At 43.1% G+C, this 14549-nt stretch overlaps 1 protein-coding gene across 1 annotated transcript in view; it reads right to left on the minus strand.

Moving 5' to 3' along the window:
* HYDIN (HYDIN axonemal central pair apparatus protein) overlaps positions 1-14549 on the minus strand; it is a 343591-nt gene that overhangs the window by 184445 nt on the left and 144597 nt on the right. The window contains exons 15-18 of the mRNA XM_036346816.1: positions 13037-13104; positions 5982-6211; positions 3419-3519; positions 460-595 (exon numbers count right to left, since the gene is read on the minus strand). Coding sequence (XP_036202709.1) covers positions 460-595; positions 3419-3519; positions 5982-6211; positions 13037-13104 — 535 coding nt within the window. The remainder of the gene's footprint in view (positions 1-459; positions 596-3418; positions 3520-5981; positions 6212-13036; positions 13105-14549) is intronic.

Below are 14549 nucleotides of genomic sequence, written 5' to 3' on the forward strand. Positions count from 1 at the left end.
AATATTAAGAGGCACTTTCTCCTGTCTCACTCCTGTATATCTCTAGCCTTCTAGTCTAGCATATAAATATTGCATGACCTTATCTTAGTGAAGCGGTTCACGTCACGGCCATGGACATAAATGAAAACCCCCAGCTCTGCCTCATTCCCCATGCATGGTTCATTCCCAGGCAATTATCTGCAGGTGCAACTTCTGCGTGTTGGCTTAATTGACGCTTTCTTTGTCAAAGGCAATTTTCCTGGGAAATTAGCAACTGCTTACACCTGCAGCTGCTCACCCATGCAGGTGGCAAGCCAGCTGTGGCTTTATGACCCCATCCCCAGATTATCCCAGGGTTTAAAGTCAGAATGACACAAGGCCACGTGTTTAGGCATATGGCTCCTGAGAAGGATATCTCTTTCTTATTGAGGAATCCAACTGCAGAAAAAATCAACACTGAAAAAGGATCCAGTAACTCACCTGGGGCAGGACCTCATAGCATCCTGGGAGGTCATCCGGGTTGACAAGCTGGATGGTTTTCTCGTACGGGTATTTCAGGAAGCAGCGCCCGAAGTCCACCTCTGCATTAGCCATGCGGAGGGCAGGTACAATACACCTGCTCAAAGGAAAGAGCCCATTAAAGAATTTAAAAGGACGGAACGCTTGTTTACATATGGGGAACGAAGAGTCCCAAGTTAAACACATTTGTTACTGTCACATAGTATTTTTCTCTAATAACTACATTAATCATTTTTCACATCTTCTCTCCTTGCCTTCCCTCTCTCCCTTAGCCCCCAGTCATCATTTTTAATCAAAAAAGGGCTGGAAGCAGGACTCCTTAAACAGCTGTCGTCTGTGGGTAATGACTAACATTCCTATTGTTTTTCATACTTAGCCTTCCTTTGGCAAGGGACCCCCACAGGACAGGCTCCTTAGGGTAGTGAACCTGTTTCCCTGACAAACAGGGGCGATGCCACCAGCGTGGGGTCCTAACTGGCTGTGATACTTTGGACCAGCCAGAGCCCCCTGAGGGCTGGTAACAGCTCACACCAGCTAAATCATGGTAATAATTCTAATTCCTATGCAGAACAGCTGTCTTGGATCAGCAGGCTCAGGCAGCTGCTCGACCCAGAGCTGGTGCCCTGGCAACAGAGGGTATGGGGGGGCTGGTGGGAGGGAGGGGTGTGTGCTGGAGAGGGAGGAATTGCAGCCCTGTGTGTGCAGCTGGTCTATCATTAGGTGGCTTGGGTTTTATTTGTGTCTGTGAATCTCAGCATCTGCCCTGCCCGGCTGCACTGTCACCATATAGCGCCATGGTGAGGAGCGCTGGCATTTGGGGCAGACAGAGCCAGGTTCAAGCACAACCTTGGGCGAGTTGTTTTCCCTCCTAGAGCCCCATGTTGCTTATAAATAAAATGCAGGTCATTCCAGGGGTTGACAGCAGCATCAAACACTCTTCTTAGGGAACCGTGGGAAATACAGGAGCTAATGTGAATGCAGGGCCTAGCACAGTGCCATGGAAGGGCTCAGTAAGAGGCGACTGGTGTGTGGGAGGGGGCACGGCAAGCCATCACTGCTGGCTCTCGGGGAAAAATCATTTGAGAGAGCAAGTTCGAAAAGCAATTCTCTGTTGAGAGCGTTTGAGCAGTTTCTACAGATTACAGAGAAGTACTGTAATGACAGGAAAGAGAGTCCTGTTGACCCCAACGCTTGAGATTTCACATGGGATGAGTGTTCGTTTTTAGCTAAAATGGAAGTTGTCAGCTGGCCCAATGACTTTCAAAAGCTAATCCTTTACTACCTGAAATGCTGTGGCTGAGAGGGGTCATAGTTAGTATTTGACGTGGGTCACAGAGTATACATGATAGAAACTCATAGCCTCCTAGGACCTTTTTTAAAAAAAAATTTTTTTATTGCTTTCAGAGAGGAAGGGAGAGGGGGAGAGAGAGAGGAACATCAGTGATGAGGGAGGATCATTGATCGGCTGCCTCTTATATGCCTCCCACTGGGGATTGAGCCCGCAACCTGGGCATGTGCCCTGACCGGGATCAAAGCATGACCTCATGGTTTATAGCTCCACACTTAACCACTGCCACATCGGCCTTCTGTAAAAAAAAAAAAAAAAATCGGATTTCCTATTGATAGCTGTAGGGAAAAGAGGCTGGAGAGTATCAGAATAAACCCACATAGAAAAATGCAAGACTAGACAAAAAGCCCAACTTGGGTATAGACAGGACCAGATGAAAGACTCTGCATGTTTTTTAAACAAACAAAGAAATTACTTAGGCGTTTGGAAGGAATACTGAGTAAATAGATTAGGACAAGACCTTGACCTTCAAGTTCTTTTAGGGCTGCTCTTGGGCTTTGTCCAAGCTCAAGGCACATGCAAAGGTGCCCCTTATGATGCCTCCACCAACCACTAGGTCTGCACCTTCTTTAAGGTGCATTTTCTTAAGATTCATGACAGACCTAAATTCTAGGCATTTTTTTTTTGCCAGAAATTTCCTCTGTTTCCTTTAGATGGCATTTTCATATGTACACTCTAGAGTCCCAGATCTGGACTCCCCATTTGCTTTGGCAACAGTGTGGTCGATGATTGTATTTAGGGTCACTGTCACCATCAGTAGAAAGACGGTAACTTGGTCAAGGAGACATAGTCAACAAAGCAAGCCAGGATCTTAACCTGACTCCAGAGCTCATTGCTGTCTCCATTAAAAAACAGAGACACTGCCCAGCTGGTGTGGTTCAGTGGTTGAGTGTTGACCTATGAACCAGGAGGCCATGGTTCGACCGACCCTCATTAGGGCACATGCCTCGGATGCGGGCTCCACCCCCAGGAGGGGCTGTGCAGGAGGCAGTCAATCAATGATTCTTACCATCGATGTTTCTATCTCTCTCTCCCTCTCTGAAAGCAATAAAAAATATTTTTTTCAAATAGAGAAGTTGGTGATGGTTCTGAGGAGTTTATAGTTAGAGAGGGCCTTATTTGGGCGCCCGCTTGCAGCCCGGGGCAGGACTGCCTTGCTAAATGGATCGTCCACTGCAGAACTGTGGGCACCACTCTTTCTGCTGCAGACCTCAGGGGTACTGTATTTAATGATAAAAATAAAAAACAGCAACTGTTCCCATCTTTCTGCTAAAATCCTTTTAGTTATATACCTGGAAAGTCAGAAAGTCAAAAAGAGAGAGCACCAGTATTCTTCGCGCGTGCGCGCACACACACACACACACACACACACACACACACCCTTCTCCTATTTCCACAGGAGGTGCGTTTGCTGTTTGAAAGCTTTGTCATTTGAATGGCATTCAGCCTCCCTTCGGGGAAAGCAGAACAAAGAAATGCAGTGTGAGCCATTTGCAGGCCTGCAGCCTTCTGAAGAGGCAGCCCTTCCTGGGGCCCAGGGAGACCGGGGAGAGGGGAGCAGGTGAGTGATACCTCGCTGTAATGAGGAGCGCCAGCACTTCTTCCCCGATGCCCTCCACGTCCACCACCAGGGCCAGCTCGTATTTCTGCACAGTGTTGGAGCATAAGGTCACCTGGAAAGCAAAAGGCGAAAAGCTGCTCTTCTAAAAGCTCAGCTCTCCCCCTGCAGCGGGGAGAGGGGAGCCCGGGGACAGCCCCACTGAGGAGTGCGGCTTCGGAGTACTTGATGGTGGGATGCGGGGCATTTTACACTTTTCGTTGAACCAGTTGCATTTCGGGGTCAGGGCATGCTGAGTTTTTTCAAAGGCCAGGTTAGAAGCCCAGTGGCTTTTAGTACAATAGGTTGGCTCATTTCTGAGGAGGTGGTTATCAAAGAAGCCGTGTACCTACATAAGGGGGGGAAGTGACCATGAAGGATGAGCAACATCAAGCAAACTTCAATTGTTGCATTTAAGTCGTTTCCCATACCGCTGGGCTATATTAATTATGAAAATTTAGTACACCAATAAAACACTCCCGCTAAATTTCTCTTATAGCAAATACGTGACATAACCATGTCAGTAACAGAAAATGGCATGGAAAATCAGCTAGTTTTGTGTTATGTGTGTGGTGTTTTTCTTTTTAACAAAATCTTGTTCCCTGTCCCCATATTCATTATTAAAGCAGAAAATAGAGGTGCCAACGAAAGGCCTGCCTAAGGAGAATATCTGGCCAGTATGTTTCACCCCGTGTTTTATTTACTATTGTGCAACATTACATTTAGGCTTTTGAAGCCTTGTTACGATTTTAATTGCTTCACAATGATTTGTACTGGAAGGGATGCGTGTAAGTCTAGAAAACAGCTTCTGGCACAGGTTAAGGCTTTTCTAGCTATACATTATGTATCAGGTACTAATTAAAATTTTTTTTAGTTGCAGAGGGAATTACTGGATGCATAGTTGAGTCCACAGAGACGTGGTTGGAGTACAGATCATGAGGGAAAATTGAAGCTTGGAGAAAGCTTTTCCAAATAGAAAGGAAAAATAAAGTGAAGATGGGGTCATTGATTTGGAAAGAAGACGTGTCCGATTTGGAGAGAGGCAGCTGCCCCTGTGTGCAGAGATTCCTGGAGTGATCTGCCCTTGTTTATGTCTCTGAGCTGTGGTTAGGAGGCAGAAAAACATGTGGTTCTGGCAGAAGGCTGCTAGATAGACCTACGTCTTCTCAAATCTTCCTGTATTATGTGAGAGAGGCAAAAAAAAGGGAAGGTAGCTAACAGGTAGGCTGAGCATTAAGAAATAAAAAATTTAAATAAATTCATTGCAACAGCACTTCTCTCTGGGAAATTCACAGTTAGCAACTATGATTTGTGAATAGTTGTGTCCTCCCCAAATTCCTATGTTGAAATCCTAGCCCCTAATGTGACAGTATTAGGAGGTGGGGCCACTGGGAGGTGATTAAGTCATGAGGGTGGGGCCTTCATGAACAGGATTAGTGCCCTTATAAAAGAGGGCCAACAGAACTCCCTAGCCCTTCCACCATGTGAGGATGGAAGAAGTCAGCAGCCTGCAAGCTGGAAGAATGCCTTCACCAGAACCCAAGCATGCTGGCTCCTGATCTCAACATCCTGCCTCCAGACCTATGAGAAATAAATCTGTTGTTTATAAGCAACCCGGTCTCTGGTATTTTATAAGAGCAGCCCAAATAGACTGCAATAGCAATCCTGAGAGGTTATAACAATATATGAAATCAAACCTCATTGGACTCATGGAGAAGCCCTTGAAAGAACAAAAACAAAAACAAAACAAAAAAACAGAAAAGAGTTAGGATGAGTGGATTCATGGTGAGATATTACGAAGCATTTAAAACAATTTTGGGGGGATAAAACCATAGCTGAATTAAATATTCACAGACAGTGACTAAAGAGGAAATTATTAACCTTAGCTATAAAGTCTTATCTTTTTTTCTTTTCCAGAAAAGATAAAATCATTTCAATTTTGCAGCATTCAATATTGCTAGATCTGACTGTTTGGAAAAGAAAAAGTCAGTGAGAGAAGACAGGAAAAATTTCTCAGTTAGCCATGAATTAATTCTGCTGGCCGCACTGACAGCCAAATATTAAGCCCTGTTAGAAACATGGCATCCACATTCACTATGAAGCCCAGGTTCAGACTAAAAACCTGAATCAACCGGATGTCATCTGTGGCATGAATGTGGACATTTATTGGTATAAACGATTTGAGTCGAAAGGAAAGGAGGCCCTAATGATCACTGAGTCCTTAAACCTTGTTATATCTGTGCTGATGGGTGCCCTGTCTGTGGAGAGCAGTGGTTTCACTAGAAAACCCTACAACCCCCTGATCTGGTGGAGGCCACAGGCTGAGGTGGATGGAAATCCACGGAGCGGTGGCAGTTCTTTTGCCCAATGTATTTGCGTCCGGTTTCTTTCACCACAGTGGTTTGTTTCCTGATAGGCCCACGTTTCCATGTGAACTGAGGTGCTCCTTCCCACGGGCTCTGGGCATGCAGAGCAAACCCTGGGTGTGGTCCCCGTGGCCATCTGAGAGCTCAGCTGCCTGGGGTGTGTGCACTTTACCCTGATAGCAGCGAATCCTTGGGAGCGAATGGTGCCACAGTTGGGGGTGATGGTAAATTCTTTTGGTTTCGTTATGGGTATTTCCTCCTTGTTCCAAGAAGGTCCTTTGGTGTCTGTATATTGCTCACAGCTTGAAATGCTTTCATGGCCATCGCCAGGGATGCGCAGTTTGAAGGTCATGGGGACCAAGGAGGTGTTATTGAGGGAACATATCAAGGTGTGAGGAAACCCTGGAAAACAAAATATGGGGTGAGAAAAGCCCCACAATAGCCTCCCTTTAACTTCAACCCCCTCAGCTGCCAGACCTCTCAAATAAATTGTCTACGCAATTCAGCACTACTTGCTTAATTCTAACTCTCCCCGATACTGTTTTCAATTGTAAATCAATAAATACATTTCATTCATTCATTCATTCATTCAATGAATACTTATTCATTTACTATGCAGCAACAATCGACATAAAATCACCATCCTCCCAAGAGCTGGCCTCTGTTATCAGTTTGCTGAGCAGTCTTCTAGAAAGATATTTTGCATTTAACTTTTGCATAGAAATAGAGATTCCCCCCCAAATAGGATAATGTTTGCTCTTTTTATTTGTCTGTGTGTGAAAGGAGAAGCCTGTGGGGTTTTGCCCGCTGTGTGATCCCGAGCCTGCCAAGACGTTAGATAGCTTACCCTGGACTGTCTGAGGCTCATGCCCTCAGGGTCAATGACACAAAACTGAATCACAGCCTCTACCAAGAGGGACTTTGTGATCTGCTTCTGAGCCAGACAGAGACCAACACACTGGCTTTTACCTCCCTGAGACAAAGCTGCTTTTTCATGCTATAGCCAGCCCTCCTACATCCGGTTCAGTGAGAGTCACGTTCCTTTCCAAAGAGATGGGGTCCTCCTTGCCTGGTAAGCAACAAACTGAGCTCTGATTTTGGATCCCCTAGGTGCCCATTGTATCTGCTACCACTTTCAGAACAAGAATTAGCCGAAACCAGTTTGGCTCAGTGGATAGAGCATCGGCCTGCAGACTGAAACAATTATCTGTGATCACAGGAGAACAAATAGGCATGCAAACACTACTCTTTCTGCTTTGAACCCTGCAGCAATATTCTACAACTGGCCTGGGAGTCATCGCTGTGGTATTGCAGAGGACGATTTGAACTGATCTACTTCTCTCCCCATGTCTGAGCCTTGTCTACGCAATAGGGCTGTAGAGGAACCATGTTCATGTCTCCTTTGTGATACGACCCCTGCCAATCAACTTGGAAGAAATCTTGAACGAAAAAAAGAATTGTCTGATTAAGTGCATCTGAAGGATTATTCTTGAAAATTCCAGAGGAACTGCTGGAAAGTCCGTTTCACAATCATGTAATTGCTACATTTGACTTACACTCTGATTTTACCCAACCATTTATGGGATACACACTCGTCTAATGCAGGGTGTTCATATTATGAAAGTGGATCCTATAAAGACTCAGATGGGTTCTTCTAAACCATTGCTCAGACTACTTCCTGAAGCTATTAGTTTTTCTCAGAATACAGGCAATTATAACCTCCTACCTAGAGCAATTCCTTGTACCATTACCTGTAATATTGCTTGTCAAGAAGCCTAAAAGAAAGAGATATTGTTGAAGACTAGGATTCTGGTAGCACCAAATCCTAACACTGTCCTATCTAAAGTCTCATCAGAATGCCAGTACTGTACAGTGCAGACCACTATTCTCCCTTCTTTGGCATCTATGAGGTGAGATATCAAAGTATATAGAAACTCAATATTTCTTGGAATAATTAACAACATGCTTGGTCAGAACGCCTTAAAGATTCACAGCAGCACCTTCATTCCTCTCCTAGTACTTAAATTTGATTTAAAAGACAATATTCTCAGGAGATTTGATTTTCATTTAATATGCATATTGTCACCTGACCTAGGAAGCCTCTAAGAAGACTTAAAGAAATGAAGAGCGAAAGATTATAAGGCAGCAAAGGAAAAGTTTCAATTCTGACAAAAGATGCTACACTACTTAGAACATAAGTGTTCTACTAAAGAATGGACCTTAGCTTAGGAGAGTGTAAAATTGTTCAGCAATACCCAAGACCAAAAATTCAATTACAATTCATGGACTTTGGGGGACACATGGGACCTTTTAGACAAGAGATTCCTAATTTTTCTAGTAAAATAAAAATTCCCACCAAGTGAAGGGAAATGGGTTGGCAGATCATTCTGGAAAACAATTGTAGTTGTCTGTAGAAATAAAGCAGTAAACGGGAGATCAATAAACATCTGCACAACCCATTTTGAACATAAAAAATGAGCCTCAGACTTAGAAACACCAACATTTCCTAAAGGCAGGATCCTCTGTCCACTTCAATGGTCTTCTGCACACCAACTGTGATGTGCCCCAAAGCCCGAGCTGGTCTTTGACAAACAGCATAGATCTCATCATAGAAGAGATAAGGTCGCCTCTGAACAAGAGCTGATGGGAAAAAATTTCCTCGGTAGCTGGATATCACATTCCAGAAAAATTGTGCAGTGAATCATGGGTTTAAATCACACTCCAGTAAACCTTCCAAATAAAAGATGATATATTTAAGAATATGTTCCTGTAATTGTCTGTAAATTCTTTAGATGGATTTGAGCCTCCCTATATAGAAAGGCTGCTGCCATAAATGTGACTAAGAAATTATACACTATAACTTTCCTCCCTGGGGAACAGCAGCCTCACACAGAAGAGTTATAAAGAATCTTACAGTGCGCTAACCATTTGATCTAAAATGTCATGATCCACAATTCTTGGGAAAGGTACAGCATAAACACAGTATTACCTCTCTCGAATTGGCCAAGCTCTCTGAGACTCTTGGAATTCTTTGGGGAAGAGTTTTACTTTTAGTTCTAATGTCCATCAATCAGGTTAATTTCCTCTGGAACCCATCGACTATTAAACTAGAAAATCCAGGAAATTACAAGTCTTTTATCAGTCTGAATCAAGCCTGCTTCATGCAGACATAACTAAATATTGTCAAGAACCAACTCATCTATAAGGTCTAGAAGCCATCCCTAAAAATTCACCCTCAGGACTTCTCTCGTCTTTCAATGAGTATCTGAAAAAATATACCAACAGTCTTCTTTAGGGGCTTCACTGACCCTGGGGTTACCTATAAGGTAGACCTTTGGGTGAAAAGATGCCCAAAGAAACTGAATTGGCTGAAGCCATGCAGAAAACACTTTTACTGGAGATCTCAAATGGTAGTTTGCTAATAAAACTTCTAGAAATGGTTGACCTACAGAAATAGATGGCCATTCCAAGCTCCTCAAAACAAGCAGTGTTTACATGAAGTAGAAAGATTCTGCCCAAGCCTAGTGGAACAAGATTTTGCTAGGTGCCTGACACTTTGCTTTGCCTACTTTGTTCTTTATCATCTGGCCATATTATTCTCTATTTACTATCTTCAAGTTATGTAATTCTGATATTCCTTGTTATGTCTCTCTTACTGTTAATGATAACTTGCTTGGGTGCGGGCTTTGCTTGTGTTTATTATGACCTCTTCTGCCAACCTTTCTAAGATCATTACAAGGAAGTGTTGCCCTTGACTCCCTACTCTACACCCTCAGAAAGTCAATTTAAATAATTGAGTAAAATACTGACAGTCCAAATTGTCCAATTGTCAAGTATACTGAGTGCCTGGAGCCTTCCACACTCCTTATTCTCAATTCAACACATTCTTGTGCCTCCTGAAAAATAGTGGCTCTATAGATACCCCCTCCTTCCTCTTTTGGCTGATCACCTGGCACATCAGTGGTTACTTGGTCCATTTTATTCTCTGACTATTCTGAGGATTTATTGAAACCTCAATGTTCCTTCAGGGACAATTGCCACCCAATTCTATCATCTGACACTCTCATGCTATTGTAGCTTCAGCCAGCCTAATTAATTATTAGATATGTCATCTGACATCTAATCCTATCATCAAAATATTTATTGCTATCTTCAAACATGTTAAATACTAACCTACTTTAGAGTATCTAAACCAGGGGTGGGCAAACTTTTTGACTCGAGGGCCACAATGGGTTCTTAAACTGGACTGGAGGGCCGGAACAAAAGCATGGATGGAGTGTTTGCGTGAACTAATATAAATTCAAAGTAAACATCATTACATAAAAGGGTACAGTCTTTTTTTTTTTTTAGTTTTATTCATTTCAAACGGGCCGGATCTGGCCCGCGGGCCGTAGTTTGCCCACGGCTGATCTAAACCATAACATATGGTATTTCCTAACATTATTAACCCAGTAGATCCTGATGTCAGTCAAATCTACATCTTCATCTCTCACAATAACCTATACCAGACACCTTTTCAGGAATGGAATGGGCCTTAGTGCCAATATGGGGACAATATTACCAACTTTCATTAGCTTCATGCACTCCCAAGCCCTACAACAGTCCCTGCAAACCTTGCTTAACTCCACATGAAAGGTCTGCCATCTTGAAATAACTAAAAAAATTCCTCCAATTCCTGGAACAGTTAATTTTTGCTCCTGTAACAGTTAATTTATCTTTTGCATCTGGAACTATATGTATCCTTGTTGGTCTTTTATTCTCGTGCCAATGACATGCTCAGTTTTATCTGCCTCATCAAAGCCCTACTTGCACATGCAGGATAATAATGAAAAGCTTCCAGTAAATAACTGCCCAATGGACCGTGTTTCTTTGTGACGGGCGGTCCAACTACCTGGAAAAAATAATAAGACTGTGTTGAAGTCATGAGGACTCTAGTTCCAACTTTGGGATTGGAAAATACCATAAAATAATTTTGAAAGGGTATCATAAAATTGTCTCTAATTTTGGCTGTTACAGTGCAAAATCTAGAAGCACGGAAAAGTAGCTTGAATTAACTGACCCAAGTGGTTTGGAAAACCAAGTAGCCCTAGCTCTCCTGTTGGCAAGCAAAAATGATTATGTTTTTGTTAACAGTCCCTGCCACACGAGAAGACTAAGGAGCCCATATCCAAACTAAAAGAAAAGGCAACTTGGATATTGAAAGGAGACTCAGGAGTGATACATTTTCAAATCTCAGACTCGGGAAGCTTGGGTCATGGCTCTGTAGAGTGTTCCAGCCTCTTATCCAGCGGCTGTCTCATCAACTGGTTCAAGAAGATATTACACAAGGAAAGAAAAATATGCTGCCTCTAATCTTCACCTAAGCTCATTATCAAAACTTGTAGCGAGACCAAGTCTGAGAAACAGCTGTTGGCCTATCATTAGGACAGCATTTACATCAACACTGCAGAGGTGAGCGATAGAGCAGCCTGGACCGTGAATCGGTGGGAAGTTTCCTGAACTAACTGATTTGAGGTGCTTGTTTGTACTCTGTGTTCTCCCTCCTTGAGGGCCATCTGATGTCGGGCACATCTCCCAAATGCCCTTGGGCTGGACTCCGTCTTGAAATGCCTGTGGAAGGATAGGCTGCCGTCATGCATCAGTTGCCCAGACCTCCCTGTGGCCCCATCTGAGCTGTTTGAAGGATGACGGCGTAGGTCTTGGGACACTAATTCACTTCTTATTGTGCAGCCGTCACAGGCACCCTTGAGAGAGGATGCCTTTCTTACTTGGCCACCAGATGATTTTCAAGTTGTAGGTCATTTTTATTTCCTTCAAAAGAGTCTATCACTCACACACGCCCTACAATTTCGTAAGAATCTCTCCAGCCATTTTCATATTCTATAGTAACAAACAGACAGTCAACTTCATGTATATAGATTTTCCTATGGTATGTATCTTACCCAATATCATGCAGACGGGGGGGGGGCACTGTATAAATAAATACATTCTGTATAAATAAAACTGTCAGACCCCCAAATGTTAAAGCAATTGATAAAGGCATCTAGTCAGCCTTTTCTAAAGAGCTGTTTCTCGCAAGTAGACACAAAAGAACTGAAAGTCAAAGTTGGAGATGATAGAACAAAATGGAAAGGTTTGTGGAGCATGGCTTTAGACCAGGGGTTTTCAACCTTGTTAAAAATTAGCATCTCCTAAAAAGAACCAATGTGATAAATTAATTTTAAATCAAATAAATTATATTTAATTAATATGATTTAAATCCTATTTAATTTCTCCCTAATGAAGAAATTAAATAGAATTTAAATCATATTAAATTCTCCCTAATGAAGAAATTAAATAGAATTTAAATCATATTAAATTCTCCCCAATGAATTAAATACCAAGGGACAAGATTCTGTTGGGGAGGGTTGAACTCTGGAGGACCACAAACCATTGTTATATTTAAGTTTTGTTTCAACCTCCAAGAACCCATTTCTGCCTCTTTGGGTGCAATATCACTTGTGTGACAGTACATGATTTAAATGCACCTCAACTGAAATGCTAATTTCTGCTGTGTGACTTTAGGAAGTTATTTAAACATTCAATGCTCAGTTCTTCCATCTCTAAAATGGGGATCTTAAACAGTACCTCCCCATAGGGTTGCTAAAAGGTTTAAACCTAGTACTGCATGTAATGCACTTAGCAGTGATTGGAATATATAGAAAGAACCAATAAATGGGAATTTTTGCTGTTATCATTTTTATTATTGGGGAAGCTTAGGTGGGAGAAAAAGACTTAGAGAAGTAACTGGGTGAGTGAGAAGACAACACAGAAATCCAGAAGAGTCTTCAATTTGGAATCGACCCACCACTGAGTTCACTTTGAACTTGAGAGCATCTCTGGGAGAAGGTAGCTGTGTGGCAGACTGGCAGATCAGAATCTGCACATAAACAGAATGTCCGTAAAGTTCAGATGGTGGAGAGAAGCAGAAGGCCTTCCACTGTTCCCTGCTGGAAGAGGGGGGTGGCTGTGGCCTGACAACTGTTAGTGCCCGGGACGCAGTTCCAACTTTCACATGGAAACGGGGAAATGGCACTGAAATGCCACTTCTGCAGAAGAACAATTCTAGATCCTCGCAGTTTCTACCCATAAAAAAAATGGTAAGAAAGACTCTTTGCAAACCTTTATCCTCCCCCGTAGAGAAAAGTAATTCTTCTCTGTTTCTAAATTAAAACGAAAAATACTCACCAAAGGAAACATCCCCAAAGTGCAGAGCAGGGACATTAAAGTGGAAGGTGGGTCCGATGACACAGCCTCTGGAAGCAGGAGCACAAGGAGGGGAGGGGGAGAGAACCCAGTGAGCACAGGGTTCAATCAGCAACCTCGAGAGGGTCAACTGAAACCCCACGTGGCATTAAATCAATGGTCAAATCTAGGGTTTAAGAAAACTAAGAGCTGCTGGTCTAACACAGCGGCTAACTCAGGCAGGAAAGGAAAAGCATAGGTTTAATCATATGAGGAACATCAAAGCCTTTCAATACCATCAGGATTCCTTGCCCCACACTTTTATAAAACTGTCTGAGGCCAGTTCCTCCCATTCACTGGCTGTGAGCTTGGCTAGTCACTACCTCTACAGACTTTTGTTTTGTTTCCTCGGGCATAAAGGGGAGGACTGGAATGGTGACTTTGAAAGGACTCTTTACCCTAAATGGTGGTCTATTTCTCTCTCAGTGCAAGGCCTCATGACCAGCGTTGCTCGGTGGTTGAGCATTGACCTATGAACCAGGAGGCCACAGTTCAATCCTGGTCTGGTCAGATGCCCAGGTTGTGGGCACGATCCCCAATGGGGGGCATGCAGAAGGCAGCCGATCCATGATTCTCTCTGATCATTGATGTTTCTATCTTTCTCTTCCTCTCCCTTTCTCTCTGGAATCAATAAAAAATATTTTAAAAATAATAAAATAAAATGAAATAAACACAGGCATACTTCAGAGATATTGCGGGTTTGGTTCCAGACCACCATAATAAAGCAAGTATCACAATAAAGTGAGTTGTAATATTTTTGCTGGTGGTGGTGGGGGGGAGGAGGGGGGAGTCCTGCTTTTTATTTGTAAAAAAAAAACATAAACCAACAACCCGCAACAGCTGTGAAGCGCAATAAAGCAAAGTGCAATAATATGAGTTTTGTCTATAATAGATTCTACAGCTTCTAGTGTGCCAGGCGTTTAATGTTAGACACGCAGATACCAGCCAACGCCTAAGCATCAATCTCCTTATTCACCCAGCTCCAGACACTGGTGATGCAGGTATGGCTCACCATGCTGAGTGCATTGGTGCCCTGGCAACACTGGCTGCTACAGAGCTGACCATAACGTGGTGAGAGGCTGCAAGTGTGGGAGGAGCCATGACAGCAAAGACTCAATGCAGCAAGTCTCCATTCAAAAAGCCTTCCTCAGGACCATGATAATGACATGTGGTTTCAAAAGAAATGGCTGGTACTCAGCAAGGAATTAGGATCTAGCTGAGAAGGAAGTCAAACCAGCCTATGGATTAAACTCTTGACTTGTAAAAGAATTTTTTTCAGGGGGGTGGAGGGGGGCAAAATAACAGATCAAAAGGGTCTGAAAGGCACAAAGGGCTAAAGAAAGTAAGAAAGAAGCTTACAAATTTGCACAGAGCAGTCATATAACCAGTGAAGTAGAGAGAACCAGAGTTAAATCACATTTGTTCAAAAGCACACACCACTAGGGGATTGTGGCTG

This window comes from Myotis myotis, unplaced genomic scaffold, assembly GCF_014108235.1.
Source record: "Myotis myotis isolate mMyoMyo1 unplaced genomic scaffold, mMyoMyo1.p scaffold_m19_p_19, whole genome shotgun sequence".
NCBI lineage: Eukaryota > Metazoa > Chordata > Mammalia > Chiroptera > Vespertilionidae > Myotis > Myotis myotis.